The 14,709-nt window shown below is 39.5% G+C and overlaps 1 protein-coding gene across 1 annotated transcript; it reads left to right on the top strand.

The window, feature by feature from the left end:
• Window positions 1-217: 217 nt before the first annotated feature.
• On the top strand, window positions 218-4,942 carry LOC140930577 (uncharacterized). Its single transcript, XM_073380300.1, has 5 exons — window positions 218-254; window positions 1,256-1,471; window positions 1,757-1,893; window positions 2,195-3,283; window positions 3,626-4,942. The coding sequence occupies exons 4-5, from the start codon at window positions 2,243-2,245 to the stop codon at window positions 4,640-4,642; spliced, it is 2,058 nt and encodes a 685-aa protein (XP_073236401.1). The 5' UTR covers window positions 218-254; window positions 1,256-1,471; window positions 1,757-1,893; window positions 2,195-2,242; the 3' UTR covers window positions 4,643-4,942.
• The last annotated feature ends 9,767 nt before the right edge of the window (window positions 4,943-14,709 follow it).

Genomic DNA, 14,709 nt, shown 5'->3' with positions numbered 1-14,709 from the left:
TTAATTGCACCTGTTAATTTGTACAGTGCAGTTTATTCATTGACTTCATTCAGTCATTGTGTACTTGCAAATGGCTTCGTGTGAGTATGGGCAGATTGCAGGAGGAACATGTGGTTCTAGTGTGGACAATCCGGAAAATGTGAAGAGCGTCATCCTCGCCAAGTGTACAAAAGCCGTACAAGGGCATCTACGTTCTTGTAACATTCGAGACGCTAGTTTAGACTCTGAACCAAAGCTGTTGTTGGCACGTGCAGGTACGTAAGGTAGATGTCTGTATTAAACAGGCCATCGTTAAAAAAAAAAAATAAGAAAAAATAGACGCATAATTTAAAGAAAGGAAAATAAACGCCTCCCAATCTTTTTACATCAAGAAGAATCGGTATGAGACTAAAACTAAATGTAATTTAGCTGCATCGTGATCTGCCTTCAGACTGTTTTTATATTTTGAAAGGTGTCCGCAAATTTATCGAAACATCACTAGTTTTCCTACGCCTGCAGCCTGTAGATTTTAATTATTGTCCATAATTTACACACTAAATAAAACTGGACGATGTTCAAGGTTTAGTTACAAGGGTAACGCGGAAAATGACTTGAAAGGAAGGCTTAATGAAGCGTGACGCTCAGCACCTGCTTTGATTGTTTAATGTCGTGTACTTCTCGTTTTACTGCATTTCATATACAATTTTTACCCCGTTAATTAAGGGCCATGATTGCAACTTACAACGCTAAAATATTTTTAGACATATTCCTAAAACACATAGCGTGTTATTCAAGAATGAATTTTACTGACAAAGATATGAGTGATAATTAACCCGTGCAGTAGCCGACTTAATCAAATTAAGATCAATATCAGAACATCTGAGCTGAGCCAAAACGCAAAAGTAAAAGCCTCCGTGTTTCTCAGTGAACACGCAAAATTTAAACTTATTCCTGATCATTAATACTTCAGTGCGTTGAGAAGTTTATTTAAAAAAAATTATTAATATTGCCTACATTTATAAACCATCTCAGATTTATCGCGAGCATTACAGCCTTGTTTGTTTCACAGGAACTTTAAAAAAGAGAGGAACAAAAACTGCTTTTGGGATGACTGGACGTCCAAAGAAAAATTAAAAATAAATCTTTTGATTTATCTTTTGGTGCATAAATTAACGATAAACGTGGAAGAAGCGAATAAAATGTGAATGACGCTGTGATATATACGCTAAAAATTGTTAAGGAAAAGGCACCTTACAACCTTTTTTTATCTTTGAAGGGATTTTTGAGTTAAACGAAAGTCACCTTGAACTAACAATATGCCCAAGACATCGAGACAAATTTGGCATTAGATGGCGTTCAAGTAAGAGGATATGCACTGCTCCCAGTGAATGGTCATCGCATGGAACTTTAGTGTCAGGGGAGAGAGGAATATCGTCTCTACATTCCAAGCTACTCTACCAGCAAACCCAAGTGTTGCTTCCTGTAGGCTCCCGTGAGTGTTAAACCTGTAGTGATATTTTACAACATTGCCGGGTTTAGAGCGTAAAAAAATGGCAGTTTCAATTTCCTCCACTGCCATTTTTTGTTTTTTTTAAATTCATAATCGGATATACCCCCGCCCCCTAAAGTCTTTAAATCAAGAAACGTGTTACCGAACAGTTTCAACACATAGCTGCAATATTTCAAAAAACTAAGAGCATCATGAGCAAAAACAGAAGCTATAAGAGTTTGGCACAGATTTTCTGAGTAATGTTCTGCAATCCATTATTTTTTCCAGAAATCTGCAAGCAATGCAGGAGAAAGTTGGAAGAAGCATCACAGTTATTAGTATTTCCCAGCTCAGAATCGACCACAGAAGCTTTAGGATCTAACGTAGACAAACCGGAAGAGCGGATATCACAAAATATCGCACAGGTAGATAGAGCTATATTGTATAGCTATGGCATGAACATAACAGATTATAACCTTGTCCGAGTGGCTTTTAATAGTTTAGTGAGGTTCAGCAAAAGGCGAGTTTTCCTCCCCTTCCCTTTTGATGACCCCAGCCTCCTTGCATACTACTCCTTTATATCATGTATTGATGCGAGAACACTTACATATCATTGCAGTGGTGATATGTACGCCGTTAAAAAAAGTCATTCGCTCTACAGCGGCGACATCGAGTTTATATATTTTTCTGCGCTAACTAGTTCATTTTCCTTTCTAACGCGTACAGAGAGAAGATGTGGAGAGTGAAGAAGTTGAAGACAACGTTAGCCAGTCAATGCACCAGCTGACCTTAAGAGACGAATACTCTCATCCACAGCTTGACGAATCAGGACACTACTCCGAGATCGACACTAGCCTGTATCAAACGGACTCTCAAGCGAGCAGCAGCAGCGAGAGTTCTAACGGCGATGATCCACAAATTAGTAGTCAAGTAACAAGACGTTCTCTGTTGAACGATTTCTTACGTTCATGTAACGCTCATACAGTCGGGTCATACAAAAAGCGATGGGAGGCAGCCAGCGAACGTACTAGAGCAAGCCATGTGTCAAAGGCGAAGTCAGTTATTGTTTCTGGCCTTAACGTTATTGCTCCAGGAGACGAAGGCTACCTCTGGGAGGCCGTGAAAAAATCTGGCTCAGTCGAGAAGGTACTTGGCATCGGTGAACGACAAGAAGACCGAAAATATCTAAAGGCACTGGCGGAGTCTTACCAAAACGCATCTACCTGGGAAACAAGGCGTCAGATATTATCAATCATGGCAGACCTGATAACGTTTAAGCGTATCCTAAACTACATTCCAGGGATCACCAAATACCGGTTCAAAATGGCAAGACAGCACTCTCTTCAATATGGGCGGGGTGCCTTGCCAGCCCGAGCAAAAAGTCCTAGGATGAGAGTAGAAAATAAACAGTTGGATCACTTTTTGACTTACATAACTAGCCCGCACGTGATCCAGGATCTTCCTTTTGGGCAGCGATATCTCCGCCTATCTTCTGGAAAGATACTAGAAACCCCAAATGTCATTAGGGCGATGATCCCTAACAGGCTAGTAAAGCAGTACCAGGCTTATTGCGAGGAGACGAATTTCACTCCATTCAGCCCAACAACGATGTTAAGAGTCCTGTCTGCCTGCGGGGCGACCGTAAAGAAGTCCTTGCAAGGGCTCGACTACATTGCTTCGGATGGCGCGAAAGGGTTTGAAGCTTTGTGTGGAATAGTGGACCAACTTAAAGAGAGAGGTCTGGACAGAGAGACTGCCAAAAAATGGAAAGTGTCTCTGAGGGAAGGCAAGCAGTATCTGAAGGCTGATTATAAGGTATCAGATACGGTTTAAAACATGGTTAACTGAAAGTAAACCGGAATATATAACGAACTGCCACGAGACTGGCAAAATGGCAAAATCTGTTAACTTTGTCGTGAGGGCTTAATTAAATCCGGTGGGTTCTTTTCCAAACTAATTATACAATTGTTGGGCAAGAGAACACCGTTCTCTATACTGGCGACCGTCTTCGCCTTGCTAGGTGTGTACTTTATTCTGCCAAAGATTCATATTTTCTAATTGCTTTAACCAAACTTGGCAAAAATATTGCGCGTACAATAGATGAAAGCTCAGAAACTTCAAACGGTCACTAAATTTACTACTTTGTCTTTTTTGAAGGTTCATGTATCCGAGTCCTCCTCGGTTGCAGACCATTGCAGCGGATACGCTCTCAGCGATAGTAAGGACGATGAACTAAGATCCCAATGCTCTCATAATCATGACATTCAGTGTCCACAGTGTGAAAGTCTCAGTAATGTTCTTTTTTCAATTAAAACATTCTTGACTGAGTCAACGTTTGTACCTGAAGAACTAGAAGACGTCTTGTACACGCATAGTCATGCAGTCCAGGCAATCCACTCCTGGAAAGCACATCAACTCAGGTGTGTCAGGCAAGATACAGCAAGGACGGCGTGCTTGAGCGCTTTAGATGAGACCTCTGTACTCATAACACAAGATTGGGCTATGAAGTTTTTACCGCTCAAATATAGAGAAAACCAATCAGATTGGTACGGGAAACGAGGAATATCGTGGCATATAAGTGTCATCGCAAGAAAAATGAGAGGGCTTTTAGAAAGTCAGTCCTTCGTCCACATAGTTGAGAATACATCACAAGACAGCTCAGTTGTAGTGCGAATTATTGAGCACACCTTAAGGTCGCTGAAAGAGGAGAATCCTAGAATCAACAGAGCATTTCTACGGCAAGATAACGCGGGATGTTATCACAGTTCTGCTGTAATAGCATCATGCACCCTAATGAAGGCAAACACTGGGATAGACGTTTGCAGAGTAGATTTCAGTGACCCTCAAGGAGGCAAGGGGGCTTGTGACCGAAAAGCCGCGACTATCAAGGCCCATGTCCGCAGGTATGTAAATGAGGGCCACGACGTGCAAAATGCTGAACAGCTTCAGACAGCTATCCTGTCTAATGGAGGTGTCACCGGGGTTCGCGTTACTGTTGTTAATGCTGCCGTTTCCGCCTGTGAACTGCCTCAAGTAAAACTCGATGGTATCAGCACATTAAACAACTTTGAGTACTGCAAAGACAAGTTGACAGTTTGGAGAGCTTTCAACGTCGGAAATGGAAGGGAGATCAGCCAAACGAAAGTTCAAGGTAAAAAAAATATACGGGCATAGTGATATATAAATGTACTGTATTGGAGTGTTGCAAATACTCACTGACTTAGTCAGCTAATAATTACGGATAACGGGCAATATTAACAGAGTATAAGAGAGTCTATACTAATGGCTACTATAGACAACTCAGTCAGTTGTGTACATGATAAATTAACAAACCTTTAAAAGACGCGAAAAACGTTTCATCTGAAATTAAAAAAGACTTCCATTTCAATGTTCGCTTTTTTAGTTGCTGATGTCTTACAAAGCTGCAAATTTACTTGCCGATTTTCCCCTGGTGACTTTGTAAAAGCATCCAAGGAAGCCTCAAAGAAACCAAGACCCAATGAAACGATGGCAGTAGAAGAAACGAAAGACTCTTGTGTCTTGTTCTCCTGCCCAAATGAAGGTTGCATCAAGGTATACGAGAGATACTCGAGTCTCGAAAGGCATATGTCGTTTGGCAAATGCGAGTTGATTCCGGAGAAAGAGACTTTGTTGGACAGGGCTAAATTAACGTACCACGCTATCCTTCAGGACGATATTGGCATTGCAAAAGTATTTGAAGGAAGGGAAACGGAGAAGAAGCACGGTGTCAGTTTACCTGAGGGTTGGGCATTGAAAACTGCAAAGAAGTCGTCACGGTTTAACGAATCACAAAGAAAGTACCTGGAGGAAAAATTTGAGCTTGGACAGCAAACAGGCCACAAACAAAACCCTGAGAAAGTGGCGAGAGATATGCGTTTTGCGAAAAAAACAGATGGTTCGAGGCTGTTTTCGAGTGATGAGTTTCTTACCTCGCAGCAGATACAGTCTTTCTTTTCAAGATTATCGTGCAAGTTGCGTCACGCTGTAGAGGTTAGCGACTCAGATTTACAAGCTTCTCAGGATGAACAAGAGTTTTGCGACACCCGCCAGGCTGTGTTAGAGGAAGTACAGCTAGAACATCCCATCGCTTATGACAACCTAAACCTTTGCGAATTGACCAAGAAAGGTAACATGAAAACACTCAGCATTGCAATGCTGAAGAACATATGCGAGTATTTTGATATCTGCACGGAAGAATTTAACCCAAGGCGCAAGGCAGAGTACCTTGCCGCGTTAGGGGATCTAGTAAAAGGGTGCGGCTGTAACGCCTAAGAGTCGAATTACTGTTAACAGTTTGGATAACAGTTGTCAGGAGGGGCCGCATCTCGTTTTTCGAGATGGTTGGAAAAAAAAGGTCCCACCTAGTTTATTTTAGCTCGTCAGATTCATCACGTATAAAAAAGCTTCAGTTCCAGTTTTTTTTATGTACACGCTGACCTCTTTCTAAACTTGTACCTACTGGTGACCTCATACTTTTGCGCATTCCTAATTTTGCGCAATCCCCCCTCCCCCCTTCGCTCCGCGGACCGTGTCGTCGGATCTTAAAATCTATTGTTTTGTTCGAAAATAATTGTATTATTACAATTACTACTTCTAAGCAAAGCGATAACTTGACTCGTATTATAATCACTTAAACTGACGATGTTTATACGTAGAATTAACGGGAAGCGTTATGATCGTATAAGACTAAGAGCAGATGTGAGAGAAACATTGTTAATTTAACGAGCGCTTCCTAAATCTGCGCTCATCTACCCGATGTTAGATTTTCCTTTAATTCTTACAGGATTTTGCTGACAACGAAAGAAAGGAATCGATCCATACAAGTTTTGTTTAATTTGTCTTTGTGGGTCCGTAACCCGGGGGTTACTCGACCAATACTAGGGTATATGTGAGCCGCTGAGGATTTGAAACCCTGACCCTGTTTAGGAGAAACAAATTGCAAAATACATACTCTGTTTATGATATACCCTGTTTAGAACAGAGAGTTCAAAAACCATACCCGGTCCAGCGGCACATATAAGGGAGTACCCCCGGGGTCCGTTATTCCTGCGCGTCGTTTTTACCTTGAGTCTCAGAGACTTTACCCAGCACTATTCAGGGTAAGTACGATTATTTAGGAATTATCCTAACACTTAAGTATCTATTATAGAAATATCCCGTGCCTTTTGTCAGTATAGTACAAAACACGCAATATTGCTAAAAATATAATGAGACTTGCGGTTCCGGAATACACTTGACTGGGTGTACTGTGGCGTTTCATGGTCAGTTGTTTTTATGCAAATTGTGTTAGCTCGCGAGTTCGATGATCTCTTCGTACTTATCTAATGAGTGCTGTGGTTTCGATCCAGGAAAAGATCTGTAAGGTAGGAAGTATTTTATAAGCAATTGGTGAATTGATTAACCTTGTAGCTGATCACCTATTTGTGTTGTAAGTACAAAGACAATCGATTTCTACTCCACTGGTAAACAAACCGCAAACGCCTGAGCAAACTCATATTTTGACTTTCCAAATTCTCTTTTTTAGGGAATACAGTACCAGAAATTGAAAAGACTAGTATCCTTAATTGGTAATATGCTAGAAATGAGGAAACAGGCTTCATCATGCAAAGGAAAACCGGAGTTAAAGAGCTCTGGGTTTCTATTTCCACTAATTTGGAACCGTTCCAAGTTCAAAAGGTCGCTCAAAAATGGCCCAGGTAACCCATTTTGAAAACGCTCTCAGAACTCGCCGTTTCATTTACCCCAATTTTTTTTTTCATCGATGTTTAGTTGAAATGATAATATTTCCTCGTAGTATAGTTTTGTTGGTCAAAGCGATGTACCAGAGTGCTTTTTTAGGCCTTGAATTTAGCCAAAATACTGTTGTTGTAATCACCATTGAAAGGTCTAAAATTAGAAAATCTGTCAAATTTTCACGTTTACAGTTTATTTGCATTTGACGACACCGATAATCTGAGAAAAGACGATAGTTTGATTTGCTTGGTTAATCTTTTTATGAAAGGTTTCAAGGTATTAATGGGAGCTTCTGCAAAAGTGCATATTTCGGCGTGTTTAAAGCCGGCGTTAACGGTCAAAAATTAAAAAAAACGACCCGAAAGTTATATTTTCAGAAACAGTTCATCAAGGCCTTCTTTCTGGCAAAGTTTGGGAAAATCGGATTTTTCTATCTTGCATACCCTTAGTCGGTCCTTACAGAAAACCGCTCTTAAGAAGCGTTTGTAACTGGAAATTACCAAAAAAAACTCTTCATTCTTTTAGGTTCTGAATTGCAACTTAGAACGTTGACCCTTTTAAAGTTCATCGAAGGATAAGTAAGAAAATACCACTTTAACCAACCAAACATTTGCAAAGGAAAAAAAAAAAAACAACAACAACAACAAAAGATGTTACCACATGTTTTGAAAAACAGATGTTTTGTTTGCTTCAAAGGTCCTATACACTTTAACGGGAAACATAAAAAAATAGTTGTCGTTTAAAGCCTATAAACGGTTACAGGAAGCGAACAAAAAACAGCTGTTAGCGTGAGTGGGTAGCAGTCGCGTGAGAAAGTAATGGCGCAAATAATGGCGATACCCGCGATAAATGGGAAAGCGCGCACATCCCTTACCTAGTTCCCCTCACAGGCGGAGACACCGTAATAAACGATTTTGTTCTTTCTACTAGAGTCATTAAAAAGGAAATTCATACTGACAACATGTTTAACTCAGGGACAATTTTTCTGAAAGTTTAAGTAAAATTTAAAAAAAAAATTGTATCTTGTTGACACGACTGGTAGGTCTGAAAAAACAGGCCTACCGTTCAGTTAATAATTTCAAATCCTGGTAATGGGCAGAAGGGTTGTAGCAGCGAAGGTCCGAGTTATAGGAGTTTGTTTACAAATTAAAAGAAGCTAGTGAAGTTTATTCCTTGATTGGCTTATTCACTCAAAAATATTTTTTGAGCTACGATAACCTGGAACTTGGTTGACTTTCTTTGGCACAATTAGTGTGCTATACACTTTTCCAGTCTCTTTCTGAATATTTGATGGATTATTCAAGTTTGATGGTGGACATATTCTTGAAACGTTCCCAGGGGGTACTCCCTACAATGGCCAATACGGGGAGACTCCGCCCGAAAGGATATATCTCATTTGGGGTTCGGGTATATAAAAGAGTGGGGATTTACTTGCTGAAGTATATGAAAGGGTAGGGAAATCTATCATTTCGGCCTGTAACAAGGACCCAACTTACGGCGAATATAACAGATGCATTTTATGGCTGTGTGAAAGTCTAGACAACGTTCTAGTTTTGTGATTAATTCATATTTAAAGGAATTTCGATTACAGCAGTTAAAATGTATGCAACGTTCCAAACTAGGTATGTGAAAGGAGTACCATTAGTCGCGAAGGATAGAAGGTATACAAAAGGGGTACCTTTTCTGTCATAAATGGTATACAAAAGGGTAAGTGGCTGGACCTCGGGGCGGGGCCTTCCCGTATAAACCTTTCTTAAGTACTACCCCCTTCCCAGTGACAATAAACTTTCTACCAGGTGATCAATTACTTCTTAGTGACTCGCAGTTCAATGAGCGCTAACAACAACAGCTAAAATTCACATATATTTTTTTGCCCCCACTTTTCAGTCAACCAATTCATCTTACTCTCCCATCAACCGCTGCTTTTGATTTTTTCTTTTAATAGGTGAAAGGCAAGAGTTTGCTTCAGCGTTAACGAAATTATCAAGCAATTAAGGTTAAGGTGAGCTCTCTATCGAAGAATCGTTCTCAACTACAATCTCCATAATTCTTGATATTTAAGAAGTCGAAGTCAACTCTCTTAGTTCACCTCCTAACTTCTCTTTTTCAACTAACCAAACTTTATTCGATTTCTTCTCGAAGGGAGGAGAAAAGATAATTAAAAGAAAACGATGTTCTCCAGGAGGATCTCTTCAGCCGAGTGCAGCACATGGTTGGCTGTATTCCTTACTGTAACTGTTGCTGTAGTTGCAGTTAACCTCCTATCAATTGTTCTTTTTGTAAAGAACAGTAATCTTCGCACTCGTGCCATGTACTTGGTTATAAACTTGACCGTGGCTGATATGTTTGTTGGAGGAATTGCCATTTTCGATGTAGTATTTCAATTCCTCCTCTACGGTTGCGAAAGTGAAAATATACTTCAGAGCTTTTTTAAGCGGGAATGGCAAGCTGGTTCGTTTACCACGATCAACATGTGGCTTCCTCTCACCTCTGTAACAGGCATTGTAGTAATTTCTTTAGATCGGATGCATGCGACGTTTCGTCCATTCAGGCATCTTAACATCAAAAAATGGGCCTACGGGGTAACAATCGCTTGCGTCTGGATTTTAACTGCGATGTTATCAACTCCCTTTCCGTTAATGATTCTGTATGGGAACTGGTCACAACAACAGTGGCAATTGGTATTTCCTTTGTACTTATGCCTCTCATATTGCTGCCTTTGCCTTATTGTTATCTGTGTTTCCTACACCTCCATTGCTTTAAAAGTTTGGTGTGGAACCCGTCCTCCGTCCCGCGGTGCAGCCATTAGACAAAGAAAACTGACTGTGACATTATTCATAACGACCCTTGTATCTTTGCTGTTGTTGTTGCCATATGTTATATATATTTTTGTTTCTTTGAGTGTTATACCCAGCTTAGTGACATTTTTTCGTTTGCTATTATCTTTAACTCTTATATACCACACAAACTCGCTTGTTAATTCCATAATTTACACAATCAGAATTCTAGAGTTCAGAAGAGCTCTCCTGAAATTATTTAAACGTCGACAAAGACAAAATGCTGCTATTGCTCTTGAAGGGCGTTAATTTACCTTGTTTAACACTTTATTGTAAGTTCAAATGATGACCAGTCACTATGTCAACTATTAATTGCTCTTTTGTTGCATGAAAAAACCTGTTGAAAATAGTAGTTCAATGCATAGTTTTATTACTAGCTTTAGATCGATAGAGCGGTTTTCCTTTGACGGTTTCGGTAAGTGTTCGTTATTTGTTTTATCAAAAAACATCGACTCTTTGTTTTCCCTCATGCATGTGGAGACGGCACTGTTCGATTGGCCAATCGTATTTAAGTATGACGTCAAAGCGAAGTATCGATTGATTTCCGGAAAGTTCTCGGGTATGAAGTTTTTTCCCCCCGAGCATTCGCTTAACTAACCAAAAGCCACGAGTGTTTGTATCGTTTCGACAAACCAATCAAATCGCTCTATTTCCGTTCGTTTATTGTTTCTGTTTTGTTCGCGTGTTTTCATTTCAAGGTCATATGAAAATCGCTCTAAAAAGACTGTCAATGCATAATTATACAGCAGATGTTACTCATTTAAAGGGGCGACGTCACGCTATTTGCTATCTTTTTTAGAGAGATAAACAGTCTCCTCGCATCATTTGATTCAAAAAAATAATGGTCCAACTCAGTTTTAACTTTTTTAGATTATATGACATATTTAGGTTTTAAAAACGTTTCCTGTTGTTGTTGCAAAGGGTTGGCAAGGATGAGCCAACGTTTTCAAGTTTTAATGCTATCCATGCATAAAAATTATTATGGTTAGTCGGCTCCCTGATGAAATTTGTTTGATATCTTCTTTATAACTCTACAGGAGCATTTTCGTGTGTAGCTAAAGGCACTAAGTAATGAGCTGATCAGCAAAGATTTGACCTAAAACAGCAATATTCCCGTGTCATAGCTCCTTTAACTGGTTAAAAAACCCATTAAATATTAACTCGTTAATATTCGTGATCAGTAGGCATATCGTTCAATGACCGCTTGAGGAAATGTCCAATGGAATTGACACTTTCCTTGAGCATTTCTTTTCCCTCCTGTACGATTATCATCAAACTGCTGAAATTTCTGGTATTTGGAGAGCCGTATTGCGTAGGCAAATAGACGCCTATTAAACCGTGTTATCCGGGAGAGATACTCCCTACAATGCCCTATTTTCAGGGTTTAGAAATATAACTGTATATAAACTCATGTAAACATTTCTTTTCGTAACACATGTAAATATTTTTGCCCCATTGTAATTTTTATTATTGTATGTTAATTTGTTATCATTGTAGGTTACGAGAGAATAGCCCCTTAAAGAGGAGTCGTAATAAAGTGTATGTCATGTTATGTTATGTTAAAGGGTAGGGATTTCACTAACAGGGCTAACAGACATACTTTATGGCTTGGAAATGATCTTGAAGACATCCTAGTTTGGCGGTTAATTCATGTTTAAAAGATAATGTATTTACAGCAGTTACAGGGATGCAGCTTTAACTAGGTAATGTGAGAGAATTAGTTGTTATCAAAGCTCTGGTTGTTATAACGGTTTCACTGTAAATTACGCCTTTTAATTTTTACTTTCTGAAGCACTTTTACGCATATATGTCAGGACTGCAAATAGTCGCTTTTATTTTTTCCGTAATCGGTTTTGGAAAGACGCGAGGGGCCGCCATGACATTTTCGCGACTAGCGGCGTGCGAGCCTCACACGCCCGTAGGCCTAGTCTCACCCTTCGTTTTCACCCTCTCGCTCCAAACTTTTCGTTTGACCGCGCGCGTTCTTCACAGTTCTCTCTTCACAGTCCCCTACGTTTTTTTAAGATTGTCAGGATCGAGCGCTTACCGGTACGGACGGCCCATCTCGATTTCATATGTACCCAGGAGGTACATATGAACTTCAAGATAGTCAAGATGGCCGCCCGTAACCTTAAGCGCTCGATCCTTATGATCGACGCGCGTACGCCACCTCTATAAGCTATAGGTCATGCAAGCAAAGTGTTATCCATATAAATATTCTCCTGAACCGTTTTAAGAGTGCGCTAAAGCGCTTCCTAAAATCCATTAGTTGTCCATATGTTATGTTATGTTATTCAAAGTAGACAGACTGCAAGTTATATTACTTGCTAAAAAATATATATCTAGGTGTCGCAACTGTTCATCAGTAGGATGCCTAAAATGCATGCAATTCCACAGTTGGTTTCGGCTCCGTTAAATCCTATACCGATTGCAGAACATTTTAAGAGGAGCCACCCACCATGTTGGCACAGTCACGGACAACACATATAAGTGAGGAAAACAACGCAAAGTAAAATTAAGACGTCACTTAACGAACTAAATACACGTCAATTGAATAAATAAACAAATAATACGCGCGCTCAATAAAAAAAATTGTACGCGCACACGTACCGAGATACAACTGAAATACAAAACTAAGCAATAAATAAGTAATTAAAGGATACGATGGTGCAATTCAAGCCTGGATTGCTAATCTCATCACCCGCAGGGCTGCACCATACTTCTCGACGATAAGACCATGGCGACTGAAGAATTTATTTAATGATTTCTGAAGTAGATTGGTTTCAAAGCCTTGCTGTCTGAGACGTAATGAAAGTCGGCGAAGTCTATTTATGAAGTCAACTTTGGACGTGCAAATTCTAGCATATCTCACCAGTTGGGACATATAAACACCGTAAGCTGGATTGGCGGGAATGTTGCTGTCCTTATGTTATGTTATGTTATGTTATGTTATGACTACTGTAAACAGTCTACATGTAAGAGAATCGAAGACGGTCTTGGATTCTAAATTCCACTCCTTGAAATCCGGATCACCAGATACTGGATTCCAGATTCCCAGTGTCAGTGGAAGTTGGGTTCAAGATTCCAGTCGTTATTGGGATTCCGGATTTCTTGAGCTGTATTCCGGATTCTACTAACAAGAAAAAAATTCCTGGATTCTGGAAACTCTGTTAGACCTTACATGGGGCGATCATACACTCTGAGTCATTCTCAAGAAAAGTTTCCGTTACCTTGTGACATAAATAGATGTGACGAAATTGCAGTAATAATAATAAAAAAGAAATTTGCATCTACGACTTTTTTATAACTGAAGCATCAGGTGATTTCAATGGGGGTAACAAACGCGCTATGAAAGTCTTAACTATATGAGTGACTCGAAATCCACAACTTCTTGATACACTCGGACGCGTTATGGGCTGTATCTAGCCTTTAAGAAAGAAAATATCAACATCGGAATCAAGTATGGTCGTCACACGGTGGCAGTTTTTCATTATCTATTCAGCTAACAAAACAAAATATATTAACGAAAATGCTTACTAAGGAAAACATCTCAGATCATCCGGCCAAGCAATTTCATACTGTAGCTACTGCTCTCGAGCTTCTTTTGGCGATTTGTCCTCCCCCCTTCAGGCAAGCAAAATTGTTCTTTATTTTTCCAAAAGTTTACTTTATATTTAAATAAAAGCAGCTTTTCAATTCGTCTTCTATTCTCCGACTTGTTTTAACAACACAAGTGTTAAGTAAAAGTTTGAAAATTCTTCTCTTCTTCTATTTTATTTACTGTTTTATCCACCCATTGTATACTATTTTCGAACCAGAAAACGCATGACCTTACAATTCAGCGTAATCAACCATTTTTAAACATTCTATAAAAGTTTTAAATCTGTTGAGTGCATTTTGAGGGGATTCACCCCCCGATAGTCCCCTGGATTCGCTAATGAAAATTGCGTACGTGTGAATGACGCGGTGTGAAATAAAACTTAGCCTCATATAAATGGATAACAAAAAAATAGGATTCAAATGGAACTGAAACTTCATAAAAAGAAAGTAAACGACACCTGTAGACAATATTTACATTTTATTGATGACTTTTACCGCCTTTAGTTCATTTTTCTGATCTGAGTTTTATTTCCCATACAAACTCTTTATTCCCTATACAGATTCTTATATTAGGCTGGGTCCACCTGCTTTAGCCCGCTAAAGTTGATTGACTTGACTTTTGAGCTCGGCGTGTTATTGAAAGCCGTAATAATCTTGCCAATGGTCCGTTTCACTGACACCTGTGCGTCCACGGTTGCTACAATTGTGTTTTTTAGTAATAAACAATTATAATAAAGTTCGGTTAAAACGCGCACTCTGATTAGTTTGAAAAGGGAAGGATGCTTTATGAGTGTATTAAACACAGAGGTAAGCTGTCACACTGCGTTTTGGAAATTAGAAATTAATTATAAAATAACTAAGATAGTACGCGCGCCCTGATTTGCCGAGAGGCGTGTTTGCATGAGAGTATGTAAACATGGTTGTGACATCAAGATGTTTTACTTTTCGCGCGCTAATCACGCAAGCACGAATTTGAAAAAGGTTTTGAATTGAAAACCTCGACAAGTTTACTTTATTCACCCATTTCCTCGTCGGCTGAAACTTGGAGAA

The sequence above is a fragment of the Porites lutea genome, chromosome 3 (assembly GCF_958299795.1).
Source record: "Porites lutea chromosome 3, jaPorLute2.1, whole genome shotgun sequence".
NCBI classification, from domain to species: Eukaryota; Metazoa; Cnidaria; class Anthozoa; order Scleractinia; family Poritidae; genus Porites; species Porites lutea.
Note: the sequence above shows the minus strand (reverse complement) of the source record. Positions and strands in the feature narration are given on the sequence as shown.